At 36.8% G+C, this 24,602-nt stretch overlaps 2 protein-coding genes across 2 annotated transcripts in view; one reads left to right on the top strand and one right to left on the bottom strand.

Annotated features, from left to right (window-relative positions):
- RPRD1A (regulation of nuclear pre-mRNA domain containing 1A) overlaps nucleotides 1-15,657 on the top strand; it is a 44,392-nt gene extending 28,735 nt beyond the window's left edge. Inside the window, exon 7 of the mRNA XM_085310713.1 lies at nucleotides 10,657-15,657. Within this exon, the coding sequence (XP_085166839.1) occupies nucleotides 10,657-10,806 (150 nt within the window). The 3' untranslated portion in view covers nucleotides 10,807-15,657. The remainder of the gene's footprint in view (nucleotides 1-10,656) is intronic.
- Nucleotides 15,658-17,642: 1,985 nt separating this feature from the next.
- Nucleotides 17,643-24,602, bottom strand: part of RMP24 (ribonuclease MRP subunit p24) — a 7,200-nt gene continuing 240 nt past the window's right edge. The window contains exons 2-5 of the mRNA XM_085310712.1: nucleotides 24,460-24,482; nucleotides 23,442-23,641; nucleotides 19,854-20,062; nucleotides 17,643-19,439 (exon numbers count right to left, since the gene is read on the bottom strand). Coding sequence (XP_085166838.1) covers nucleotides 19,286-19,439; nucleotides 19,854-20,062; nucleotides 23,442-23,641; nucleotides 24,460-24,482 — 586 coding nt within the window. The 3' untranslated portion in view covers nucleotides 17,643-19,285. The remainder of the gene's footprint in view (nucleotides 19,440-19,853; nucleotides 20,063-23,441; nucleotides 23,642-24,459; nucleotides 24,483-24,602) is intronic.

The raw sequence follows: 24,602 nt of genomic DNA, 5'->3' as shown, positions 1-24,602 counted from the left end.
CTGGTTTTGACATACTGCATCATCATTCTTTCTCCCCCTAAGATCAGTTTGTTTGAAAAGATAGTGAAATATGTCCTACATTGTTGCAGATCATCCACGTACTTATTAGTGACTGTGGGAACGATTTTTTTTTTTTTGGTTTTACTTGGCAGTGTTGTCTTGACCTTTGCTAACATAGCTGAGAGCAAGTCACTTTCCCTAAAGAGTGACAAAAGCATGTCTTCACGGTTCATTCTTTTTAGTTGTGAAAGGGGGGACAGTTGGCTCTCTCTGTGCCATCAGCACAGTTATTTTCCCTGTTTCAGTTCAAGTCCCCTTGCTATACTATTGAATATCAAGTACATGCTAGAGCTGCCAATGGATCACTGAGGGCCTCATTTAGCCTACCAAGCCCTTTCAGCTTGTGGTGCCTGGCCAGCTTGATTTTTTCACTCAAATGGGTTTGTAGGATGCCAGCAGAGAAATTACTTTTTGCTTTACAAGACAAACGCTTTCAAAAATTTTGAATGCCTGGTCATGACACTTTCACAGTCACTCTCTAAGACTACATCTTAGTTTTTCATGCAGAGGGTTTACATAAATCACAGTTAGGTTTTGGATTTAGTGCTGCTTGTTATATTTCCTCTTCCACAGGGGAGAAATACTTCCCCTTTGCAGTGCAACCACCGTGCAAAAGGGAGGGAAAATGGCATTCCCATGCTTAGTTCTCTAGTTCCCTACCTCAGAATAGGCTAATAACACATACCCAAGAGCACATTTACTTCTTTATTAACACTTTCTCTCTTCTCTGCAACTGATTGTGTCCAGAACACCACAAATTTTAAAAACATGTATGACAGGCTGTATTGCTGCGCCCTGGAGCCTTTGGAAGCAGCTTAGTGGTGGTGAAGCTGACCATTTTAGCATTTGCCTGAATTTCAACCAAAGATTCAGACCTGCTGGTTTTATTTGCCTTGATGGAAAGATCAGTCAGCAGATGCTAGGCTTAGTTTAGTTGCTTTTTTTTTTCCATTCAAAATTGATGTTTATGTGATGAAATCTGGATGTGTGAGCTCATGGCCAATCCAATTTTAATGGACTACCCAACAAGTAGAGAACACAGGAACAAGTATTTCAGTACCTCATAAATTGCTTTACAAGCCATGTATTCAGTTTGACAGCGATGTAAGCCCTTTCCTGTGGCAAGAGTGCCATCGCCCTTGTTTCAGCTCAAGTTTATGCAAGTGTATTTTATGTGGATAAGAGGGAAATTTGGGGTGTTTGTTACAAAACCCGTGAAGATAGTGTATCTGGTGAAAGTGTACCTGACTTATACACTGACATGACATGCAGGAGGCATATGGAAGACAAGAGAATTCAGAGTATGTACTACTTTGAATAATTCTATTTTTCCAGCACCTCAGAATCTCAAAAGAACTAGTTTAGGAAATTCAGTGAGGGAACTGATGACAAAGAGTAACAGGTTTCAGGTGTTTTATTGCTATCTGCTAAAAATTCAGAAATTACAGTCATTAGAGTGATTTATAAAAAAAGCTCTGAAATACTGTATTTTACAAACTAGTTCTTCCCCATATCCTCGTCTATTCTGAAATACCTATTTTAAAAAATAGATCAAAATTGAAAGAACTAAAGTTTTTTTTCATTATTTGATTTTTTCCTTTGAAAATATCTATTGAACTACTCTGAATTTAGGCATAAATACCATAATAATAAAGAACTTTAACAACAGTTAACTTACTATATTGTCCCAGCGACCTGGTCTTCAGAGGTTGTTTCGCTGGACGTAAATCCAGACCTATAAAACAAACCAGAGCTATTATATAAACAAGGATAATCATATAAAAGACCTTTTTAATGAAATGCAGGTGGCTTGAATGGATGAAGGATGTTTTTAAAAGCTAAGACATTTTAAAAATGATTACTAACCTCTATGTTTTCCTTTTATCAGAAGGATGTGCATTAATGGGGTTACTGCAAGCCTTAGGCTTTTTGAATGAAAAAAGTTTACAATGGAAAAGAAGACTTCAGGAAAAAACAACACTGTAAATGTCTTTTCATGTTCCTTTTAATATTATTTACCTGCTCTAAGTCCTCTTTTTTTCTCTAGATTTCTTTTTGCTCTGGTTGCTCATAATTTCTCTCTTAGCAACCACTTTTAACACGCTTTTTATTATAAAACTAGCCCTTTGAGCAATTCAGAGTTGGGTTAATAATGTTAAAAGGATTGGTATACCAAATTTACTATCTGAAATTGGTTGTTTGAGAAGAGACTTAAATTGTGATTCTTTCTTGTAGTCTGTCTCTGCCTTCACTTGGTATCACCTCCCTTAAGGACAGAATTCTCATCATAATATTTTAATGCTAAGGCTTGAGAGTAGGCATTTGACTTCTTAAATGGTGGAATTTGTTTCTGTGTGCGCTGTCAGGGAATTAAGATTCTGCTCCTTGTTGGCTGTAGAAAAGATGTAATTGTTTGCTTGCCTCATGTAGTGGAAAGTTTTCATGGAAATACTTCTACAGGACATGAAGGGAGGTTCAAGAAGAGAATGAGTCAGAATATCTATTGCTGCTGTGCAGCTCTTCCTTTCAACAAGATCAAGAGATGCTGAGCACTTGGAACTACCATTAAATAAGAAGTGGATGCTCATCTTTGAGTTGTAACTAAATCTTCTTCTTTAGAATCTGTATCTATAAAATAGATATATCGACCCACCTAGTGAAATTGTGCAAATGATTCAACAAATGTAATATAAAACTGCCTCGCTAGTAAAATTTATTAGAGTCACATTCTATGACTCCCTGCATTTATTGGCTTATTTTGAGAAACGCCCTTTAAAATCTCTTTAAGAAATAACCATGTATCTTTCATGTAAGAGGTTTTTCTGAAATTGTGCGGTTGTCCTTTGCATCAGTTTCTTCAACTTTTGTAGGAATCCTTTATAAATTGGAAGAATAGCAGGGGAAATTAAAAATATGTATATTTATAGTTTGAAGAGCTCATTAGCAAAGTCTTGAGTCTTGAGTGGCCTGCACTGATAGCTTGCTTAAATAAACAAGGCCAACAGCACTGCATGCATCTGTAGCAAAATAATGAGGTCCTCCATCTGTCTTACATATTATTAATCTCACTTGAAATATAGTTAATATCTCAATTTCAGGTCAATCAAACACTTCTGAATCAAATATTTCTCTCTTTTTTTTCTTCCTTTCTTGCTCACAGGTTAGCATTGAGAGTATCCACACTGCAATTATAAAAGCTGTATGCATTAGTCTGCTTTAAGCTCTGTGCTGCTGCCAATTAGACTGCTGATGGAGCTTAGCCTTGTTACTATGAAACCAGGTCTCATGCTTTATATAAGTGTCTTTTTGAGAGTAAAAGAAAGCAGAATCTGAAACCTTTGTCTCTTGGTTAGCAATAGATAAATCCGCTTCCTGCTGACCTGAAGTGTTGCTTTTGTTCTCAGGCTCTGCCTTCAAAATAGTTACAGGTAGTCATGACTTTGTAGAATTTTCATACTTTTATGTGTGTATGTCAAATAATGAACATGAAAGTCCACATTTTTGCACTTGGACACAGCATTGGCTTTGAAAAGATGAGTTGCACATAAGGAATCTGTAGTTGAAATTAAGATCTTTGTAATGACCTGCAGATCTTGTGTGAAATGAAGAATCTATGTCAGAAAACTTTCAGAATTCAGCCATTAGGTAGAGTAAATATTTGAGCCTGAAGACTTTACACAACTGTTCTCACATGCATTGCTGAAGACCTGTTTTTCCTAATGGACAACCAAACTTTACCAATCATAGATTCATTCAAAGTTGGTCCCTGATAACTTTCAGAGTTTGGATTTCTTTTAGATAGTCTGTGAATAGGTGAAACTTTAAAAAGCTATCTCTAAGCCTGAGACCATTTCACTTCTGTTTTCTTTCTTCCAAAACTTCTAGCTCTTGTGTGGTCATACTGTATAGAATATCAGCTTGATATTTGTTTCAGTGCGGTTGCTAAGAATTATTCTGAAATGACTGATTCCTTGTCATTAGAAGTTCTTCAGAACTTTCTCCTATCAGCCAAGAGTTGAGATTTAAGAGCTCAGTGTAATTAAAGCATCTCCTGGAAATGTGCAGCTTTGAGTTTATTATATGGCTGAATTTCCAACCAGACAAAAATCCTATAACAGAGAGTAAAATACAAGAAAGAAGACAAAATTTAACTGCAAACAGATACCTTCCATTGGAGCTGCTGGTCGTATCTGCCATGGAAATGCTTTAAGTCATTGTCCCATAAGAGTTAACCTAATTAAAGCGATGTCTCTTTATAGTAATTTACCTTATAAATCAATATATACCATTGTGGCCCTTTTACAATAGAGTGGAGGTACATACAAATGAAGTGAGCCTAGTAACACTGTTTGTATTTTGGCTTATAAGTCCATATCTTCTTTGCTTTAGCTTTCCCAAACATTGACCAGTTTTCTGCGCTGAAAAATATTTTGGCTAACAGTTCATCTCCAAGAATGAAGTTTAGAACAAGCTTGTCATAAAACAGTCCTCAGAAATGACATTTTCTTTGAGATGACATGATTTATGTTCCTTCTTAATGGATTGTAGAATGGAGAAGCCCTTCTTTTTGTCAGGAGCATGTGTTTTGGTCTACAAGTGAATATCAACCTGCATTTAATGAAATTACAAGCCTCTGGGAAAATCTCAYGTTGAATATCCTCACTGGAAGCTTGTTGTGAGATAATATTAACTTCCATAAAGGGTTTCTCTACTGGAGACTTCTCCAGCTGAGGCTTAAGAAGACTGTCTCAGCAGTCACAGTTCTAGGCAGCTGTGCTCTATGCTGACTATGGAACAAGGATCTGAAATGAAGTTCGTTTGTTGACCCTGGTCCTCATGAGTCTGAGTAGTGGGGAGGTGGAAGCCAACTGGTGTGAATGCAGAACTTGGAAAAGTGCCTATAGAGTTTAGAACTGGGGGCTACAGAGGTTAAGAAGGAATCTAGGAGAGTAGATATTAAAGTAGATGAAGAGTGGAATAATGGACAGAGTTTGGGCATGGGAGGAAAAGAGATCAGCTGGCTGAGGAAGTATGAAGAAAGGAACTGACAGGCCCGAAGAGGGTGACATCATGCATGATTGAAGTGGAGGAGCTGGAATTCCTTTGGACAAAGAGACTGGAACCAAAAACCAGTATGAGGTAAGAGAGACACCTCATGGAGATTCTGTACAGGCAGTGAACAGGCTAAGTAAAGGACTGGAGAAAAGCAGGTGGAATTGAAACTGGTTGCAGCCAAAACTATAAACAAAATGGTAAGTGGAGATCGAAACTGGAGAGGGAGGAATTCAGTTACAGAGCCAGAAAGGAAGGAAATCGGTACAGTTGGTCAAAAAGCATTTGTGAGTGTGAGTACGGTGTACAGACAGAGACATATGAGAGGGCATATGAGAGGCATTGAACAGCCTTGCTGGGAGAAGAGCTTGGGTCTAGCAACAGTATTTGAGGAATGGAGACAGACACCAGGACTCAAGACTGAGGCAAATGAGGTCAGACCCAAGTTTAGGCTGGAGGAGGCTGGGCAAAGAAGCTGTATTTTCAAGGAATGGGAAGAACAGTTTGTGACCACTATGAAGGACGTTTCTGATACTCAGCCTCTGATGCTGTAAAATACCAAGGAAATGCCCTAAAATGCCTTGTTCCTGTTTGTTACCAGTGCACTCAGGAATTTACAACCTGAAGATGTGCGACAAAGTCATTTAATCAAAAGTTTCCCCAGGTGGTCACCAGTTTGTTTTGTAGGTTACACATTTCTGAGTACATTGTTTCTTAATGCTTCATTTACAGACATGGAGAAGTTGATGTTTTAATTTACTTTGAGTATTAACTTCTTCATGATTTTAAGTACTAGRGAAAGCCAGATCCTCAAAACTAATGGATGCCTTTGATTTTGATCTCTGCTTCTGTTCAAAAATGTTTTTTGAAGAATAATTTCTTTTTTAGTGGTGAAATATGCCTTTAGAAAACTTATGAAGATATCAGTAAATCTTTGTACTGAGCAGAGTTTGAATAATAGGGTATAATAAACAATGTGTGGGGCAGTACATAGAACAACAAGGAATGAACAATAGCTCCTTGTTATTTCAGCCCTGCTTGTTTTTTTACCAAATGTAGTATGCCCAATGGAAAAGTACTTACATACTGGAAAGCTGAAGCTTTTCTCCAAAAGTATGTTTTCAGCTAAACAGATACAACTAAGCTATCCAAGCCAGACCTTTCCTAAGCCTGTCATAACTCTCCTTGATTTTCCAGCCTTATGTATGTGTGTGATGCATGCAGATGCATTTAGACTCTGTTTAGTGTCTTAGATTCTAAGCTATTTCAGGGTTTTACTCATCCAGGTGTCAGTCTTTCTTGCAAAAAACTACTCAGACTGGGCAACATATTAGGTTTTAATAAGGTAGAGCCTATAAATAAATATCACGTTGAGAATTTGAAAAGCTAGATACCAAGATTTCATGTGCTGCTTATCTTTGTCTGAAGCTTTCAAGATTTCTGTTAGTTTCTGCACGTGGCAGGTGAGAAGCCTCGGTGCTGGGATGGGACGCCTGGTTTTGCACCTGCTGTCAGAAGTTTGGAACTGAACTACAACGTCAGAGATCTCAGTTTTAAACCAGATGTGGCCACCAGCCGAGGATGTTTGTGTACCCGCATGCCCTGAGCACCCAAAAAGCCTTTCTGGCCTTTTTGTTGTTCTTGTTTTGTGTATTAAGAGTATGGATTTTCACCTCACCATTCTTTCTAAAGCTAACAAGGGTCCAGATTAAATATTTTTGTCTTTCTGTGAATCTTTTATTCTTTCTTTGGAATCAGACTCTTTTTTCCTTTGCTCTGTGTTTTCTGTCACACAGTATTTTGAGGCATGCTGTATCCTTATAGATCAAATGAGGGTTCAGAGTAATTTTAATGCTCTAAAGGAGAAGGCATTTCCATTAAGATCTGTTTGAAAATGTTTCAGATGGAAAGAAAATATTTTATGCTACATAGTACACAACCTGTTTGGCCTGCCTGTATTTTTATTATTCTTGATGGTTGTGCTGTCTCGTCACAAATTATTTGACTCTTGTCTGGTACTTACTTGGCAGAGAAATGCTTTTGGTCTAGATGTGGAAGTGGAAGCAATACATTGTTGACATTACTTTCAGAAAAACTCCCTATTGTATACTATCAAAATAATGAAAACTTGAGTAATTAGTGGCATTCGAGTTAGCAAAATAAGTTGTTCTGATCATCTCATAAACCTGTTTTATGACTGGAAGAACCAAAAATTATTGCTTGAAAGTAGTGTTATCTTAGACTACTGAAGAAATTGAAGAGACCTTAACTCCATACATCAAGTTGTGCATTTTTCCCAAGAGTAAGACTCCATAGGTAGGGAGCAATGCRAATTCTGCTTGGTGTGACAAAAGAAAATATCATACTTTTGCCTATCCTTGACTCTGAAGTAAGTAGCTTGATTTTGCCTTATTTACACAGATGTAATTTGAGGTGTATGTTAAAATTAGTATACTGAAAATTAAAATTTTCTGTAAGGATTTCTGTAATTAAGAGTGAAAACAAAGTGAATACAAAGTGAATAAATTGTCAATTAGTTGTTTCTGACTGAATAACAATATCAGAAATAAAGCCTAAAATTCCCATTCCCAATCTCTTGTTCTAATTTAAGTCGTGCTGTCAATACGTATACTGAGTAAAAGGATGTATAGGCACGTGCATACTATTATAATAAAGGAATAAACATATAATTAGCATTGTTTTTGACGAATACTTGATATTGTCTTCTAACAGTCCAGGACCACTTAGGTGATCCAAATTATTTTAGCAACCCTACATAAACAAAAAAATTAACTAGTGGTTTTGTGTAGAATTAATACTGTGGAAGAACAGCCCCTGCGGAGGTATCTCAAAACTGTGAAATGGCTACACTTTGACAATTAGCCCACTTTGAACAGAAGCTTTGGGCTACCAAAATGGTATTAAATGGTAYTGGGTAGCTTTTAGTGCATTGATAATATAAAATGAATTATAAAATCTTACATCTTTTTAATATGTTGTCTTTTTGTAGTAATGTTAAAACCTTGACTGAACTTTCCCAAAAGTCTCTATTTTTAAAAAGACCCAAAGAATGCTAATGAACTTTTGAATCCCCGAGTGTGTGAATTATGCTAAAGGTGTTGGCTGGGGAGGAAGGCTGTACACAGAAGACTGAATTTATGAGAGCATTCTCTTTATTCAGAAAAGAGAGCGTGCTCTCAGTAATATTGATCAAGCTGATATTCACTAGGCAACAAGGCCCAGATGAAATTCATATGGAAAATACTGGATTTCAGAAATGTGGTGTTACTATGGAAATGATTTACTACTGACAAAAGGGAATTTCGATGAAGTAAAGCCACTGGTAATCTAATTTAAGGCACAATTCAGGGATTTTGGAGTAAAATCTTGAGAGAATATGGCTGCTAATTTGATTGGTGCTTATTTACCTAACCTTTCACTTTGACCTTTTAAAGGGATGCTGATTTGCTGATTCATTTACAAGAAATAACTGCTGGAATGATTTTGAAGTGTGTATGGAAGTCTTTTTTGTATTTGTTTTTTGATAATTTTGAGCTTATTGAGCATTTTGATTCTGCAGTCAAGTCTCTTAGCTTCAAGCTTGCTGTAATTCTCGGTAGCCCAGTGCTCAATCTCCAGCCAGCTCTGCTCTAAAAATAGTGTTGTATATATTGACAGAGTGTTTGTCCTACTTGAACAATGAAACCTGTCTTTTCCTATGACTTTAAAATCTGTTCCCCAAAATAAGTCAGGAGTATTTTTCTGCAGCTGGACTAAAACAAATAGTGGAAAAGGCATGGCGTCTTCTAGTGCCAAATTTTTAGACTCTTGATGAGGCAAAGGACTGTGACTCTTGCACAGAATCAGCTCGCTGAGGACTCTGGATGCTGCTATAATGTTAGAAGTTAAAGTATTCATAGCCTTTGGGAATTACTGTAAACCAGTCAGGAAACTGTCTTGTTTCCACAGTCTCTTCCTGGTATCACCTGCACCAGTAGCGGTGATTTAGGCAAATGTGACCAAGCAATTGTTTTCCTAGCAAAAATGAACTTTCAATTTTAAGACTTTTTTTCGTTTGTCTGTATCATAAAAGGAATACTGCTTTGTTTTGCCTACAGTCACTAATGCTTAAAACTCTGCTAACTATGAATCTGTTTTATTTTCACAGTGTTGGATTCCTTGTAAGACTCTGAACTGTGTAGAATATTTAAATTTTAAATATAAATGATGTTGAGAAACTTATGATCATAATTGGGGCACTTTTTTCTCTCTTACTGTATAGCAATTTAAATTCTTTTTATCTGTATTTTACCTTCTCAGTAAGAATATGAGATTTCTCTTGATTTCTGATGATCTCTTACTGCCCTTGCTAAGAAAGCCACTCTGCCACTTATGGTAGCTGGCTTTGAGTTTTTAGGTATTGGATCTTGTCCAATAATCTGAATCATGCCACAGCTATTTAACATTTGAGTTCTACTACCAAGCAATCTTTTCATTGGCCTTCTTTCTTACTCTATGCTTTTAACAATATAGAAAAATGTTTACAATTATTTTCAGAGCTTGTAAATAGAATGATTGCTGTCATCTATAGGCATTTGCCCAGTGTTTCCATACTCGCTGACAACTGCCAGTGTTTGTCTGGCACTTTTACAGGATGATTTAGAACTCTTCATTATTATTTTGAAGTGGTTGTAATCAGCAGGTCTTGGTTACCCATGTGTAGATTATCCAGTTTTGTAGATTAACTATTTCTTGTCATATCCAGCCATTCCCTAACTGCAGCAAAACTTGCAGCGCCACTAGGAAGCATCTACACATGATGTGAAATACAAATTACCTTCATAAGCACTGCTTTGACTGTTAGTACTAACTTAGTTTCCCTAAGATTACACACATTAGTAATGTGTTTCCAGGCTTTTAAAATGTAAATATTCTAGTAAATTATAGACCAGTCTTCCTACATTTTTTATTAAGTTTGTCTTCATTTTATACAAGCTGATTTCTTCGTTACGTCTAGTATTTTTAATAGGTGACTAACTGTATTATGGTGCACTGGTTTAGTATTGAATATTTTATCTGGTATAGTATTAGGTTTCATATGAAAAGTGCCTCATAATCAAATTACAGTGCCTCATTACAAAATGAAAGTAATATTTCTGACATAGGTAAATTTSTCTTCTGATACTCTGTGAATGAGAGCAACGTGTATTTAATATCCTTGACACAGTTCCTAACAGTAATCCTATCTTATTAGTTTCATGTAGAAATGTGTGTACGTGTGTCAGCTGAACTTTTTTCCCTTGTAAACACAGCTCAAAAGCAAAAAGACCCCCATAGGTATGGTTCCGAAGTCAAATGCTGGGCAAATCCTACACCTAATGACTCTGTCTCTAAAATATTTTGTTTTCTGAATTCTTGCCTATTAAAGAATATTTAGTCAGCTAACTTGCTTAAGAAATATGTTATCTAGAAAATGTCAAGTGCAGTAAATACTAGGGAGGATATTAGAAGATGAATCTCATATTGAATGCTTCTGTGTTACAGGAATACAAGCGCAAGCTAGCCAGAGTGTCCCAAGTCCGGAAGGAGCTCAGGTCACGCATCCAGAATCTGCCTGATCTCTCGCGACTCCCCAATGTCACGGGCAGCCACGTACACTTACCATTTGCAGGAGACATCTACAGTGATGACTGATTGTAAGAACATCCTTCAATAACCTCTACTTTTCCGTGAAATGAGGGGTAGGTCAGACTGATTGGTACTCTTGTAGTATTATTTTTGTATATTGTTGGAGAGTGTCAGTAAAAATACTCTGAATAATTTATAGAAAAATGGTTTAAAAGTTGATTTGTTTACTATTTTATTGGCAAGTGAACATAAGGGTACTTTATAAAAAGAGTGGCATCTCTGTCTATTGCATTAAAGAATGAGTAATTATCTTATATTTTGTACAGATTTTTGTTGGGTACCCTGTAAAAAAAAACTGATAAGATTTTTCTTATGTACCCTATATTTAATGTAGATCAATATATAATCAAAGCATACTTCGAAGTATGCTTCTAAGTTGACACATTTCAATGACTGTGAGGCACTGAGACATTATGGAACATAAATATTACGGAAATCACAACCTCATGTTTGCAAGAAGGTTATTGCAATTTAATGCAAAGTTAAAAGTGATCTTGCTAGCTATTATGTTTAACTTACCCACTTCCAAAAAAGGCCAGGTGGCTTATTTTAAAGTAAATGTTCCAATTTTATATTGGAAAACATAGATCATGTTACATTGAACACATCTTTAAATGACTCAAAATGTTGCAATATTTTAGTATTTAAAAGGCAGCACAAAAAATTACACATTTGACCATTTCAATTAGGATTGAAATGGTAAGTTTTCTTTTTACAGCTGCTTAGTTTCCTAGTTGAGGGACCATTCATTTGTACTCTAATCTCTTTCTGGAACATCTGTCTCCATCTAAAAAAGTTGATCCCAAAAATGTGAAGCCATTTTACAACTTTAATTAAAGTGAAAGGCCATTCTCTAAACTGTGTCTATTGTTAAATGTCCATTATTAAAATTTGACAATACTATGTACCATTTATACAGGCAACAGCATGATGCAAACATGCTGTAGGGTAGCCGTGTGGTAGCTTTGGGCCAAATCATACTTTGCCGTTGAGAAACGCAGGAGGCCAGCCTGAGCTACTGCTCCCTTACCTCCCGCTGCTCCAGCAAACGTTTCTAGAGAGCTTCATCTTCTTTTCTCACAGAACAGGAAGAGAGAGTTCTGGCCTGTGTATAATTTAAACTGCAGAAAAATACTGCTAAATAGATGTTTTAGAAAGGTCCTTTGCGTGGCACAACTGTGATGTTTGTCTACAGGTAGCTAAACTTGTGAAAATTCTGTGTTACCATACTAAGTGTCAGCTTTTAAGTTCACTTAAAAGCCTAAAGATACAGATGGGCACCTAGTGGATTGCCAGAAAGTTTCAGCTTTTTTCAGTCAATTCTAATTAGGCACTTAAGAATTTAGGAGTGATTTTTAAAATGTCTGTCTGTACCTTTTACCATTTAAATGACCTTAAAAACCTAGGCTGAAAGTATTTGAGTTRGATATATCATCTGAGTATTTAATGATAATATTTTGTTCATGGGTTTGTACTTGGCAGGCATTGTTTTGCATCAATTAAGTTCAAAGTTTACAAATTTAATGCTGCTTCTCACATGAAAGCAAATTCTTAAAGGCAGCCTATTCCACCTTGTCAAAAGTTACAATGATTCAGCATAGTCCTRGAGTGAAATTGTTGAAAATAGTGATTTGTCACGTTATTGACTTCAGTAGGACTAATCCCTAGAACACTTTTTGGATGTGATCAGAAGATAATATTTCTCTTTAAAATAGTTATRCTTACACACAATCACCTCCGTCCAAATATCCTTCTTTTATGGAAGTTGCCATGAATTAAACCTCTTTTAAGGGAGGAAAAAACCCCAAAAGATAGAAATACAAACTGTTGACATAGCATTCCCTTTTGCATCAAAGTTTGACATTACCCAGCAGTCAGGGAGGGCTTGAATCTGTAGATTTTTTTTTCTTTTTTTAAAGATATTTGCAAATAGAAAGAAAGCCCACATGCTCCATATTAAATCTCTGGGCCTCTATCTGCCACCACTCAGACTGCTCTGCTGTGGTCACTAAACATWTATGTGATCCCAAAATATCCCAGGTCCATCCTAGTATTTGCCATGGGAATTTAAAACAAAAAGAAACCAATATTCATATTTTTCCCTGAGATTCTTTTTTTTTTTAAAAAAAAAAAAAGATGATGCGACACAATATTAATTTCATCAAAAATTCTGATTCACAGGTAGGAATGTTGAAAATAGTTCATCAGTGCTCGCTAGCCTTCCAAAGATTAATAACAGTTTCTGAGGGACCCACAGGAAAAAAAAGTTAACCATAAATAATCCAGGAGAGTCTTTATTTTTTTTTTTAAGTTTGAGTCTGAGATGTATTATTAAATAAAATCTATTGTCGCCTTTTCATGATAAGAGAATGAAAATTCAGATATAATTTTCATGCTTCAAACATTTCTGTTCTAGTATGTTAAAACTTATATAAATTTAGTTATACATGTATGTGCATTACAGCTGCAGTTTACTCTTGCTAAAGAATAGCACAAAATTTGTGATAAATGTTAAAACAGTTTACTTCATTAAGAATTATAAAACAAATCATGAAACCCACTAGTGAGTTCCTGGTTGAATCCTAGCCARGGAAAACTTAATTAGTACCCAAACATGGTTACAGCTGCAGTGGCATGGCTTGCTCAGAGTCCATTGAAGAATCCAGCATTGGATATTTAAAACTGGAGGAATATGTTAAGTTTATACAGTCTTTTGCTACCTTAACTTAAAATAATAATAATAAAGTTGAATGCTTAATTTCCTTGATTTCTCAAGAGCATTAAAAACAACACAATAGACTTGTTTTTCCTTTTCATAACTCTTTGTGATAATGTTGCGTATCTACAGGCGTTCTTTTATCAGAGTTGATGAAASAATGAGGAAGAATCTCACCTTTTTCCCAATGTATATGTTTTAATTTTGAGAAAGTGCTATTTTCTGTATATATTTTTCTTTGTTTTACTGTGAAATTTTTTACTTCAAGGAATGTTTAATAATTGATGGATTTTTTAAATTATCTCTCCAAAGTTGTTTGGAAAAGAGGACTTGAGGACGGTAAATATACTCTTAGAGCAAGTGTCATATATTAATGGCTGAATAGTTTTTTTATTTCTGTGGAAAAGACGTCAGGTTAGAAGATCTGTATTGTGAATGTAATAGCATAGCAGGAAATAACATTTTAAGATACAAATGCAGCCCTTTAGTATAAAAAGATATCTTCAAATTCTTAGGTTCCAAAGCCTAAGATAAATATGTGACACCTCAGGAGGAAAAGGGGTCAGRTGAGAAAAAGTGCCTGGAAGCTAAGAAGGAGTAAATATCAGGGTGGAAATAAAAAGCAAAAAAAAAGTCTGCTTTCGACAAAACAAAAATAATAGTGCGAAACTCTGGGCAGTACAATATTTAGCTGCAGATGGGATGATACAATAAGACTGCTTTGGAGCATTACCACTCTGGGAAAAGATGGGAGTGTCCCCTGCCCATTTCTTCTAACACACTATGATTCTGCTCAAACCAGAATGCCTACCCTACCAAAGGCACAAATACAAAATATCAGAAAATTTTCATCCAATAACCAGCTTATTTACTTCACTATATTGCACTTTTATTGAGCCTTCTTTAGGGGAAGGGAAAAAAAAAAAAAAAAAAAGCAAAGACAATCCTGCAGCTCTTTGCCATATGAGAATGCTTGGAGGTCTTTCCGCTGGAGTCTCTGGGATTGCTTGTATATTCTAATGTTTGCAGAATCAAGCTGTATTTTTGCAAAATGTTATGAAAACTGTCAAAAACATCTACTCCACTTCTGTGATTTTAAAAACAAAAGTAAAGTCYTTAGTTGCAAAAAATTACATTTCTTAGAAATTGTGTTTTTGTTGCTCCTTTTGAAAATTAAACTATACACAGCAGTAATATTAGCTTGTCTGTGTTTCACTCTGCTAATGTTGGTATTAATATATTAAGATGAAACACCTCAGTTAATCCTTAGGAACACAGCCTAAACTACATGCTTAAATTTCCATGCTTAATAATTTATCTGAGTGGTCTTCTAAATGTCCAGCTGAGAGCTTTCATTATAAAATTATATTTCTGTTTTCCTCAAGTTTAAGAAGCCAGTGTATTGGGATTTCCATAGACTAATACTGTTCTCACAAGCCAGTGGCAACTCAGTCTGGTACTTCAGTGATTACCCCCAAACGCACACTTAGGATGCCATAGYCCCCTGCAGAAATAACCATAAAAGTCATAGAAATCATGCTTAGGCTTGACTGGCCCAGTACAGAATAGCTGGATTTCTAACTTTTGGAACATAAGCAAATAAATCAGTGTTTTCTGTGGAAAGATTACTGAGCTAGAAAACCAGTATGTCAAAAATTTGACTGTTACATTTATAAATATTTAGGGCCAGTTCTGCTCATTATTCATGCACATGATCACAGTGGCCGTTTCTGCCAGTAAAGAAAGCAGCTTCAAATGTAGTGTATGAAGAGAATTATTTTTTAATGGATGACCAATTTTGTGTCAGATCCTATTTCAGTGTCATTTATCTTGATTAGGCAGTAACTCTGCCATCTTGTTATTTAAAAATCTAATTCTGATTTCACCTTTACAACATTTAAACTATCCTACTGAGCATGTTTTTTTTGTGGGAATTTGCAGAAGTTCAATAGCACTCTTGTTACTTGTTTGCAAAAAAATCGACTCGTTTGTTAAGAGCTAACGACAGTTTGAAATGTAAAGATGTTTCATTATTGTGCTCTTCTGACAGAATGTGTAATCCTTGTGTAATTTGTCCTCAAAATAACACCTGTGTGTATGCTCTTTCATATTTAATAGAATAAAACATTGTTGTAAAAACATCTTTGAAGTCATTATTTAATGCTTGCCTATGCAATCTCATTTTGTGAAATGGCTTTAATGTAAACTGCTTCCTGTAATTAAGAGCAAACCAAAATCACATAGTGATGCTGATGGAAAAATTAGCACTAATTTTGACGTTTATTATCCTCTGTATTTATAGAAYGACAATTTTCAGCGAGGAAGCAGTCAGTGCATTAAAAAGCCTAGGGTTAAATCTCTAAAATTGTAAAGAAGCTATAAAAAAGAAATATTGACCATCTACCTTGGCTGAGAGTCTTTTTCAGGGCAGAGGGGGTGAACCATTTGTAATAAGCCAATCTGAGTCTGAGATCCTGCTGCTCTCCTCAGCCCTGGTGAGGCCTCATCTCGAGTACTGTGTCCAGTTCTGGGCTCCCCAGTACAAGAAAGACATGGAACCACTGGAGAGAGTCCAGTGTAGGGCTGCAAAGATGATCAGAATATCGCTCTTATAAAGAAAGGCTGAAAGAGCTGGGCCAGTTCCACCTGGAGAAGGCTGAGGTGGAATCTTATCAATGTTTATAAGTATGCGAAAGGAGGATGTCAAGAGACTGGGGCCAGACTCTTTTCAGTGATGCCCTGGGACAGTGAGAGAGGCAACAGGCACAAACCGAAACACAAGCATTCCATCTGAACATAAAAAGTTTTTTACTCTGAGCCCCAGCAAATGTTGCCCAGAAAAATTGTGGAGTCTTCATCCTTGGAGATACTCAAAAATMATCTGGMCACAATCTTGGGCAATGTGCTCTGAGTGACCCTGCTTGAGAAGGGCGGGAGTTGGACTAGATTTCCAGAGGTCCGTTCCAACCTCAACCATTCTGTGATTATGCGAGTTGGTTGTATTAAGCAGCATCTTACAACATTTTCATTATATGGAATTATTGTGCTGTTATTTTTCAAAGATACACCATTGTCTAGTTTGTGTGAACAAGTAAGTAAACATAAATCTACAATACCTATACCCAAGGRGCATATATTTAATAATGAACCTTCTTGGTCTTGCTCTACAGTAAAGTCTCACTAAAATTTTGGCACCACTGAAAACACTGATGCTATTATAAATGGATTTGTTCCTCTAGCTCTTCAAACAAAGTGAGTGATCCTGCATGGCAGATATTTAACAGGGAGGCTCAGTTAATAGTCTGTTGCAACCAACAATTAATCATCTTCAGTGTTTCATCAAATATAGGAATAATATATGCTGAAGGGAAGACTGCATTGGTTTTATATATATGTTTGCCAATATTGATTCTGTGAAGTATAGTAAAAGAAAAAAAAGAAAACTATCGTCAGAGGTACAGGAATAACATAAAAGCAGTTCAGATTAAGATACCTGAAACTATTGCTGCACAGCATCTTGAAGCATACTTTAAAAACAATGAATGATGCAATTTGAGTGGAAAATATTACTTTTCTTCCACRATTAAGTGGCTATTCTGGTATCTTGCAATAGTGACCCCTTCTAAGAATGCATCTGGACTTTAGTGATGKCTCTAGTAATTACAAAGAAAAAGATGTGATTTGGGGCATTCTAAGGCTGTATCTACATTAACAAGTAGCACATTGCATTAGCAGTAGTTCTGGAAAGCAAAACAGCTGGTACTCAGGATCTGGYATCTGCAATACATTTTCTTAGAGATTTGTACTTCAGGCTAGCCCTGGCACGGTCCTAGGGAATGACTGCCTGTTAGCAGTCAGAACACATTAGTTGTGCCCTTGGAGCAGCTCTTCTGTGCTTTTATCTGTAACTGCAATATTATCCAAAAGAAAAGTGGTTCATGTGTGAGTGGCTGAAACCACTCTGTTGTGTAAAAAGCACACAGAGACTACTAGGAGATAAAATTCAAAAGCACACTCTTGGTATGACCTAAAAAAATTAYTGTTGGTGCACCTTTAATTTTACCAGATGCCCAGGCCCTTTTCATTTAAGTCTCATAAGAAGCAGAGCAATAAAGTACCTGAAGTACACACTTCTAATATAAAAATTTATTATAACATTTTTCAAACATTTTCATAATACACATTCTCCATGAACAAGACTGAAGTATTTTCTCAGAATACTGGATCACAAACTTAGTAAGAACAGATCAATCAATACCAAGTTCTACATCAGAAAAGGTGCAACTTCAAGGTCCACATTTTGATCCTAGAATGGCAGTTAATTTGATCCTACGTGTACATAAGAAACAACCTGATGTAAACCTTTCAAAACTGTTCTACGTATGGCTGGTAGATAWAAGATTACATGCCAGTCTTTGAGATGGTAAGTAGAATTTGCAACAACCTTTATTCCCCACCCAACTGCTTTYGAGTCTACCAACTTATTTGTTGGTCCTATTTCTTAACTGGTGTATATTGAATCTGAATGCACTTAAAGRGATCTAATTATTAAAATATAAAATGGGCAATGCAGAACTTTGAAACCAAAAAATCAAATGTTTTCATTTGGTTGATTCTCTTTCAAAAGGAGAAGTCTGAAGCATGATTTGCAAAAACGCCATTGCAACTATATGCAGAGCAGGCTATAAGCACCATCCTTCATTTTGGTTTTCTATTATACTTTTTCACCTCCTGTGCTGAAATGAAAATGWAAAATCTGACAGTGGAAGACCACTTTCATCTTGACTGCTTCTATTCACATCAAAATGTTCTGGTGCAAGGAGATGGCAACTGTCCAGAGCAAATCTACTTTTCCAGACTTAACTCCAGGAAGGAAGKAACTATGAAGTCTGCTGCCAGTCAAAACTGAAAGATGTTTCAAAAAGAGGTTCTCTCCTCAGCCATTTTTTGAAAGAAACTGACTCACTTTGGTAATACAAGAGCAATCAAATACTTTATGGTTGTGCTGCTGCTGACAGAAGTAATGAAATGGGGGTACTGATAATAGTCTAGTGTGAAACTCTTGGTAGGTATTCAGAGCTTCCTGCATTACAGTTTGCAGTCGCACCAGATTCTGTGTTTTCTGGGGAACAGCAGCAACTGCAGTCCAAATCACAAAGAACATTCTTAAAACAATGAAGAAACTTAATCTGGATGATATACTGTTTTCTCTCTCTTTGCATGAGTGCTATCTTAAAGASTAAGTTATTTTGTTACCTTTGTAAAGACTGTGTAATAACATTTAAATTACCACAAGTGTCAAAAGACAGTGACACTACAGGACAGTAAGGCAGACCTCTTGAACATATTGCACCTGCGAAATGTGCCAGCCAAAGTGTCTATGCTTAACTCAAACATGGGAAGCAAGGATGAGATCTTTTAAGTTCTATTGTGATACATTATCTTAAAAATACAGGAGGGAGGTGGTGGAAACTGGTATGCTAATAGGCCCAGTACTGTCTGCTTCTTCAAAGAACAGATTCTGACTTTTAATTATTGGGTCATCAGAGACTGCAAAACATGTTCRAGATTCCCAAGCGTAACGGACCAGTTATCTTCCTCTTGCAGACAGTCAGACTCCACAGAAACAGAGCTTGCTTCTAAAGAACATGATCTGTTCTTATACAATAAATACCATTAGCTTGAGTTTTAAAGAAATCAGTAATTTTTTTTGATTTACAACTGCAAAAATACTTATTGCTGTAACTTTTATTTTGCAATAATGAATAACTAAAGTAAAGTTAAGAAGGTTTTCAAATCTGCCTTCTGGCTTTTCTCTTTTTCTTCTAGATTAAGCATCCATTTTAGCTTAGAAAAGTGAAATTTGGAGTTTCTGGGAGTCTTGGAGAAGGAGTTGGTTGTCGCCTGTCCGGGTACACATGTTCTGAAAAATAAAAGACTCAAATATCTTAAAGGTGAGATACTGGAATTAGTATAAAGTAACTATATGAAAGTGCACATACATCTGAGTGAAAATTTCTAATGCAGGTGGTGTATTTTCATATGAAATCGAGCAATCAGAGGTATATCTTATTAAAAATTTAAGCTGGACATTTCATATTACTTACAATAACATAATCGTGCATTCTTTGCACCGTCATTTGTCATTACAATCTTTGATTTTAAAGGTTAAAAAGTCAAAGGTGATCTTCCTATTCAGATCACTAAGAAAAAATATTAAATTATCAATTAAAGGTTTAATCTGAAGTAACTGACTGGAACATGAATCCTTTTCCCAATAAGTAGTAGTATGCTCTACTCAGTAAAATGTCTCTTTAAATAGGAGAGAAACAGGTACCTGGAGAGTGATGATGGACTCCTTCCTTTAGATCCAGACCTGCTGCAGCTTGCAGGTGTCATTTTGTTTGCAGATGGAATTTTCCGATCTGGTGTCTTAAGGCCAGATWTAATGGTTGGAGTACCAGAATGGTGTGTCATAGTAGCCAGAAAATCTCTGCTTTTACCATCATGTCTTGTTGTTTTGTTGCATGAGTTGCAAGTAACCAGCTATGGAGAGAAGAAAGGAAATATCAGCTGTTCTATCAGTCTCTCCCCCTTCGCATTACAAAGCTACTGTAAGAATTATTTGCTTATGTGAAACAGAGATATTAAAAAAGCAACACGTACTTTACATCTAGTATTTTCATTCAGGCTTCATAAACCAACCAGGTCCCATGGGTTTATCTAGAAATGACTCCAGTTCCCTTGCAACTAATTTCGGGAGGCCCTTAATTCTGAATGCAAACATACGGTACAGTGAACTACGAAAAAAACACCCCATTACAACAGAAAGATGAGGCAGCACCTGAAATGGCTGTATGATACCTTGAACATACCTGAGTGGTACTCATATTTCGCTAAAAAATACGAAATACAAAGTGATCAAAACTCATTAAGCATATTCTGCCCCTCATGAACTTGTATTACACACTTTCCAGGGAGTCTTCGGATAAAATATTTGTAATACCAARCCCTCAAAAATAAACATCCATAACTAATAACAGCCTCTTCTGTGTTCATTGAGACTTGCTTTTTATTAGTGTAAAAATGCTTATTACGTAACAGTGAAAGTTCTAGACAATGGACACTTTATCTTCTTCTGTTTGTCTACTTCTAGACTGCAGGGAACTCCGGCAGCACAGTATGTTACAAAGGTGCAGCAAAATGGATACCTTCTGACAGTGATAGAGGCTGTCAGATAATGCCCCTTACTGCCATGACAACTACTCATACTAAGAAATATGACAGTAATTCACTCAGACAACTTTTAAAAACACAATTACACAGACTGAAAGGTATAGTTACACGATAAATGTTTCTGGTCTAAAAACATACCGAAAATAGCTTCACAAAAAATATAAGCAGTTTAGAGAACATCAATATCTAAACATTCTTCATTTTAAAGTGTGCAAATTTACCTGAATTCAGATTCCTTAGAAATAATTACATTTAAAAAATTCCTAAATAAAACATTTTCAGGTAAGTGTTTTGGCTGTCACTAGATATTAGTTAGTCAGGCTAACAAACTAGGAAGATCAGTTATTTATATGGTTCAGATATCAATGTATCTTTACTCTTCTAAATGAAATTCAGAAGGAGAAAAAAAACAGCATCACAAAACTGTATGTTACTTCACAGAATATAAATGGAGGTGAACACCTTAAAATTCAGGAATCACTGAACTGCACTTCACAGCTAGCTTCCAATTCTCTGAAAAACAYGTACAGATAACGCTAGAAATTTTAAAGAGCCCTGAAATAGTTTATAATGTTATATACCTTTTTATGACTCTCAGGTCAAGATTAAGATATTCCTGCTTGCTAAAAGTATCACATACATAGCTTGTCATATTGTTGCTGGTGTAGTTCTTAACTTCATTTTTTTTTTTAAGTCTCAGGTTACAGTTTATCTATACTGCTGATTTTGGAAGCTGTTTGTTCCTGACAGTATTTTAAATACTTAGCACCAAAAATACTTATATCATAATCCACAGCACAAATGCAAATAGAATTGAACACAATAAAGTACAGTTTAAACTGAACCCATTCTAAACTGAACTGTAAAAGTACTCATAGAATCATAGGATCCGTAAGGTTGGAAGGGACCTCTGGAGATCATCTAGTCCAACCTCCCTGCTCAGCAGGGTCACCTAGAGCATGTTAAGACAGGGTTGCATTCAGGCAGGCCTTGAAGATCTCCAGAGAAGAAGACTCCACAACCTCTCTGGGCAACCTGCACCAGTGCTCCGTCACTTTCACAGGGGAGAAATYCCCCCTCACATTCAGGTGGAACTTCCTGTGGTTCAATTTCTGCCCACTGCCTCTTGTCCTGTCACATGGGACAACTGAAAAGAGTTTGTCCTTGTCCTCATATGAATGCACAGGGCATCTGAGGAATTTCTTCAACTACAGAATAAATCYAAGAACCCTTTGTAATTCCCTTAGACAYTGYTCRTCTGCTATCTAAAGAGATGGGTTCTTCAAATGTACTCTGATGTGTGATTCTACAGCAAAAACTAACTCAAAACAAAGCTTCCAGCCTCTCAGATACCCCTTCTCTTGCAATTTTTTGCTGCTACACTACAATGATCTAAAACTAGGAGGAGAAAGTAGTCCCAAAGGTGCCTTATTGGAATGTTATTTTTTTGTTGTTTTTGGTTTTTTATCCTGACAATTGATGACATCTGTATTTCCTGAGTTTCATTTTTTGTTATTGGCTCTCTAATTGTTTTTGGTTTTGCAAATTTTATTTGACAAACCAGCAGATTCTTATCCAAGAACTTGTCAAATATGTCAGCAACTGTGGAGCACAGTAAGGTGCTGTTTCATTTATTAAGACATCTGTTTGCAATACCAGATTAAATATATTCTTTTATTCTTTAAAACATTAAAACCTRTATTATTAAATAATCCTAGGAAAAAGAACAAAAGCCCCTAAAGCTACTTTAACTCTATTTAAATGACATATATGGTTTAGTTTTGAAAGACTTTGTATAAACACTAATATTTGGCAAAATTTAAGAAAACTCAACTTACACACAAGGTAACAGTAATCTTTTTCAGTTCTGATGGTCTATGGATATAAATGAAGTAAACGTTTTAAGCTGAGCTAATATATTTTTAGACCACTGATACAACTGAAAAAAATGATAATCTTTCAGTCACTCAAGCTCTTCTTCAGATCTGAAACAAAGGCAGTAAATGCCAAGCTATATATATAGGTAAAGACAGCCTGACTGACTTCAGTCAAGCCTTAAATTTTGTGCATGTTTTTCTTCTCRGGCATGTTCTTCTGAGATGCAGAGCAATGTAAGGATTTACGTTACTGTAATACAGCTTTGCATCTAGTGGAGTTGCCTGGTCCTAGTTTTACTACATTCATACAAATAGGATAAAAGTGGCAGGCAAAAATTGACATTCCTGCCATTTTTGCAAAGCTATGCAAACGATACAACTGATACAATCACTGACAGTAGAAATGCTGAAGCTTCCTCACAGGAAGAAATGATTTAATTTTAAACTAGATCTTAGATGTCTGCAGTCTATCCAGAATGCTGCTAAAGAGAAAGAGATCACAAGGAGACAAGGAGGGCAGTGCTGTTTGCGTAGTTTCGCTAACATGTTTTTATGGAGAAGGAAATAAAAGATTTCTCTTCTTGCCATTGTGATCTAGATCTCTGCTGCAGAGGGCAGATTTTGAACAACATTGTGAATGTGAAAAGAAGTTATCCTAAAACAAAGGAAGAGTTGTGTGCTCATTAAAAAAAAAAAACACGTAGGTGTGAGCTGCACTTGTCAGTGAAAGACTCTAAAATCTTCCATCCTGTGCTACTGAAAGGTTTCAAGGAAGTATTAAGAACTTTGCACTTCCAGGCAAATATCCTTACCAAAACACTCCTTGAGTCCCTGTACTTTTTCAAGAGCTTTGCCTGTTTCATATTGAGTTTACGGTTCTTTGCCTCTTGTTTCAGAATCTTCTCTATCTGTGGAGTCATTTTCATCTTTGGTTTGAGACGCACACGGTGGTTATCAGGAACCAGGAACTGGAAACAGTAAGGACATATCCTTTCTTTTCGCAATTCACCATCTACATACCAATAAATGTAAAATAGTAAAATTTAAATGAAACTACCACTGCGTTTTACAGGCAAACATAAGCATAGATTATGACTTAAATTTCAAATAGGTAGCATACTTGAAATTTCAATTCTGTTAAGGGCACAGTAACATTTTTTTYCCCTCATTACATGTTTGAACTTTTATTCAACTTATAACCATGCAAGTGCTAAGCATTTTGTTCACGGTCTCTGGTGGGGTATGCTTGTATTCACATTATCTAAGTAGATGTACRTTTATTCTGTTTCAGACACAGCTAGAACATAAGAGGAAGTTGAGCGCTGATCTGTTTAACAAAGCGCTATAGAACAACTCCTTGCTAATTTTAGGCAGAGCATACACCGAATTCACACAATACCTAAATTTTGATGGAAAAAAAATGCAATTCCTTCCTAAAAATCTGTATGTCAGATGCTCGCAGTTGCGCAAGGCACAGGCGCACCACGTTGCCCAGTCAGCACCGCAATGAAGGTGCGGGTACTCCTTCGCCCGGTCAGTGGCACCACAGCCCTGCGAAGCTCTGGGCCTCTTTTAGGGGCCGCGAGAGGGCAGGACCGCGGCCTGGGACCGTAGCAGAGCAGTCCCCGACCTCACAACCCTAACAGACGTGACGGTATCCGCCTTGATACTTCCTGCAGCCGCAACCCGGCTCCCTAACGGCTCTCCAAACCCGGGCTCTACTGTCCGCCGAGTACGTCGGTTCTGCCCGCTGCCCCACCGCATCGGCCGGCGCCCCGCGGCGGCATCGCCGGCGGCATCGTCCCCGCCGCCGCCGCCGCCCTCACTCGCCTTGGCCGGAGCTCAACGTCCACCTGCGGGGGGAGGGAGCGACGCCGTCACCACCCGCTGCCGCGCGCCGCCACGCCACGCCCCGCCCCGCCCCAGCGGCGCGCGGCACGGGCCGCCGCCTCCCCTGCGTCATGAGTTGGAGC

Source organism: Rhea americana, unplaced genomic scaffold, assembly GCF_003343005.1.
Source record: "Rhea americana isolate MKP2758 unplaced genomic scaffold, rheAme1 scaffold_324, whole genome shotgun sequence".
In the NCBI taxonomy this organism is placed as follows: Eukaryota; Metazoa; Chordata; class Aves; order Rheiformes; family Rheidae; genus Rhea; species Rhea americana.
The sequence above is the reverse complement of the archived record's forward strand: the minus strand, read 5'-3'. Positions and strand labels throughout refer to the sequence as shown.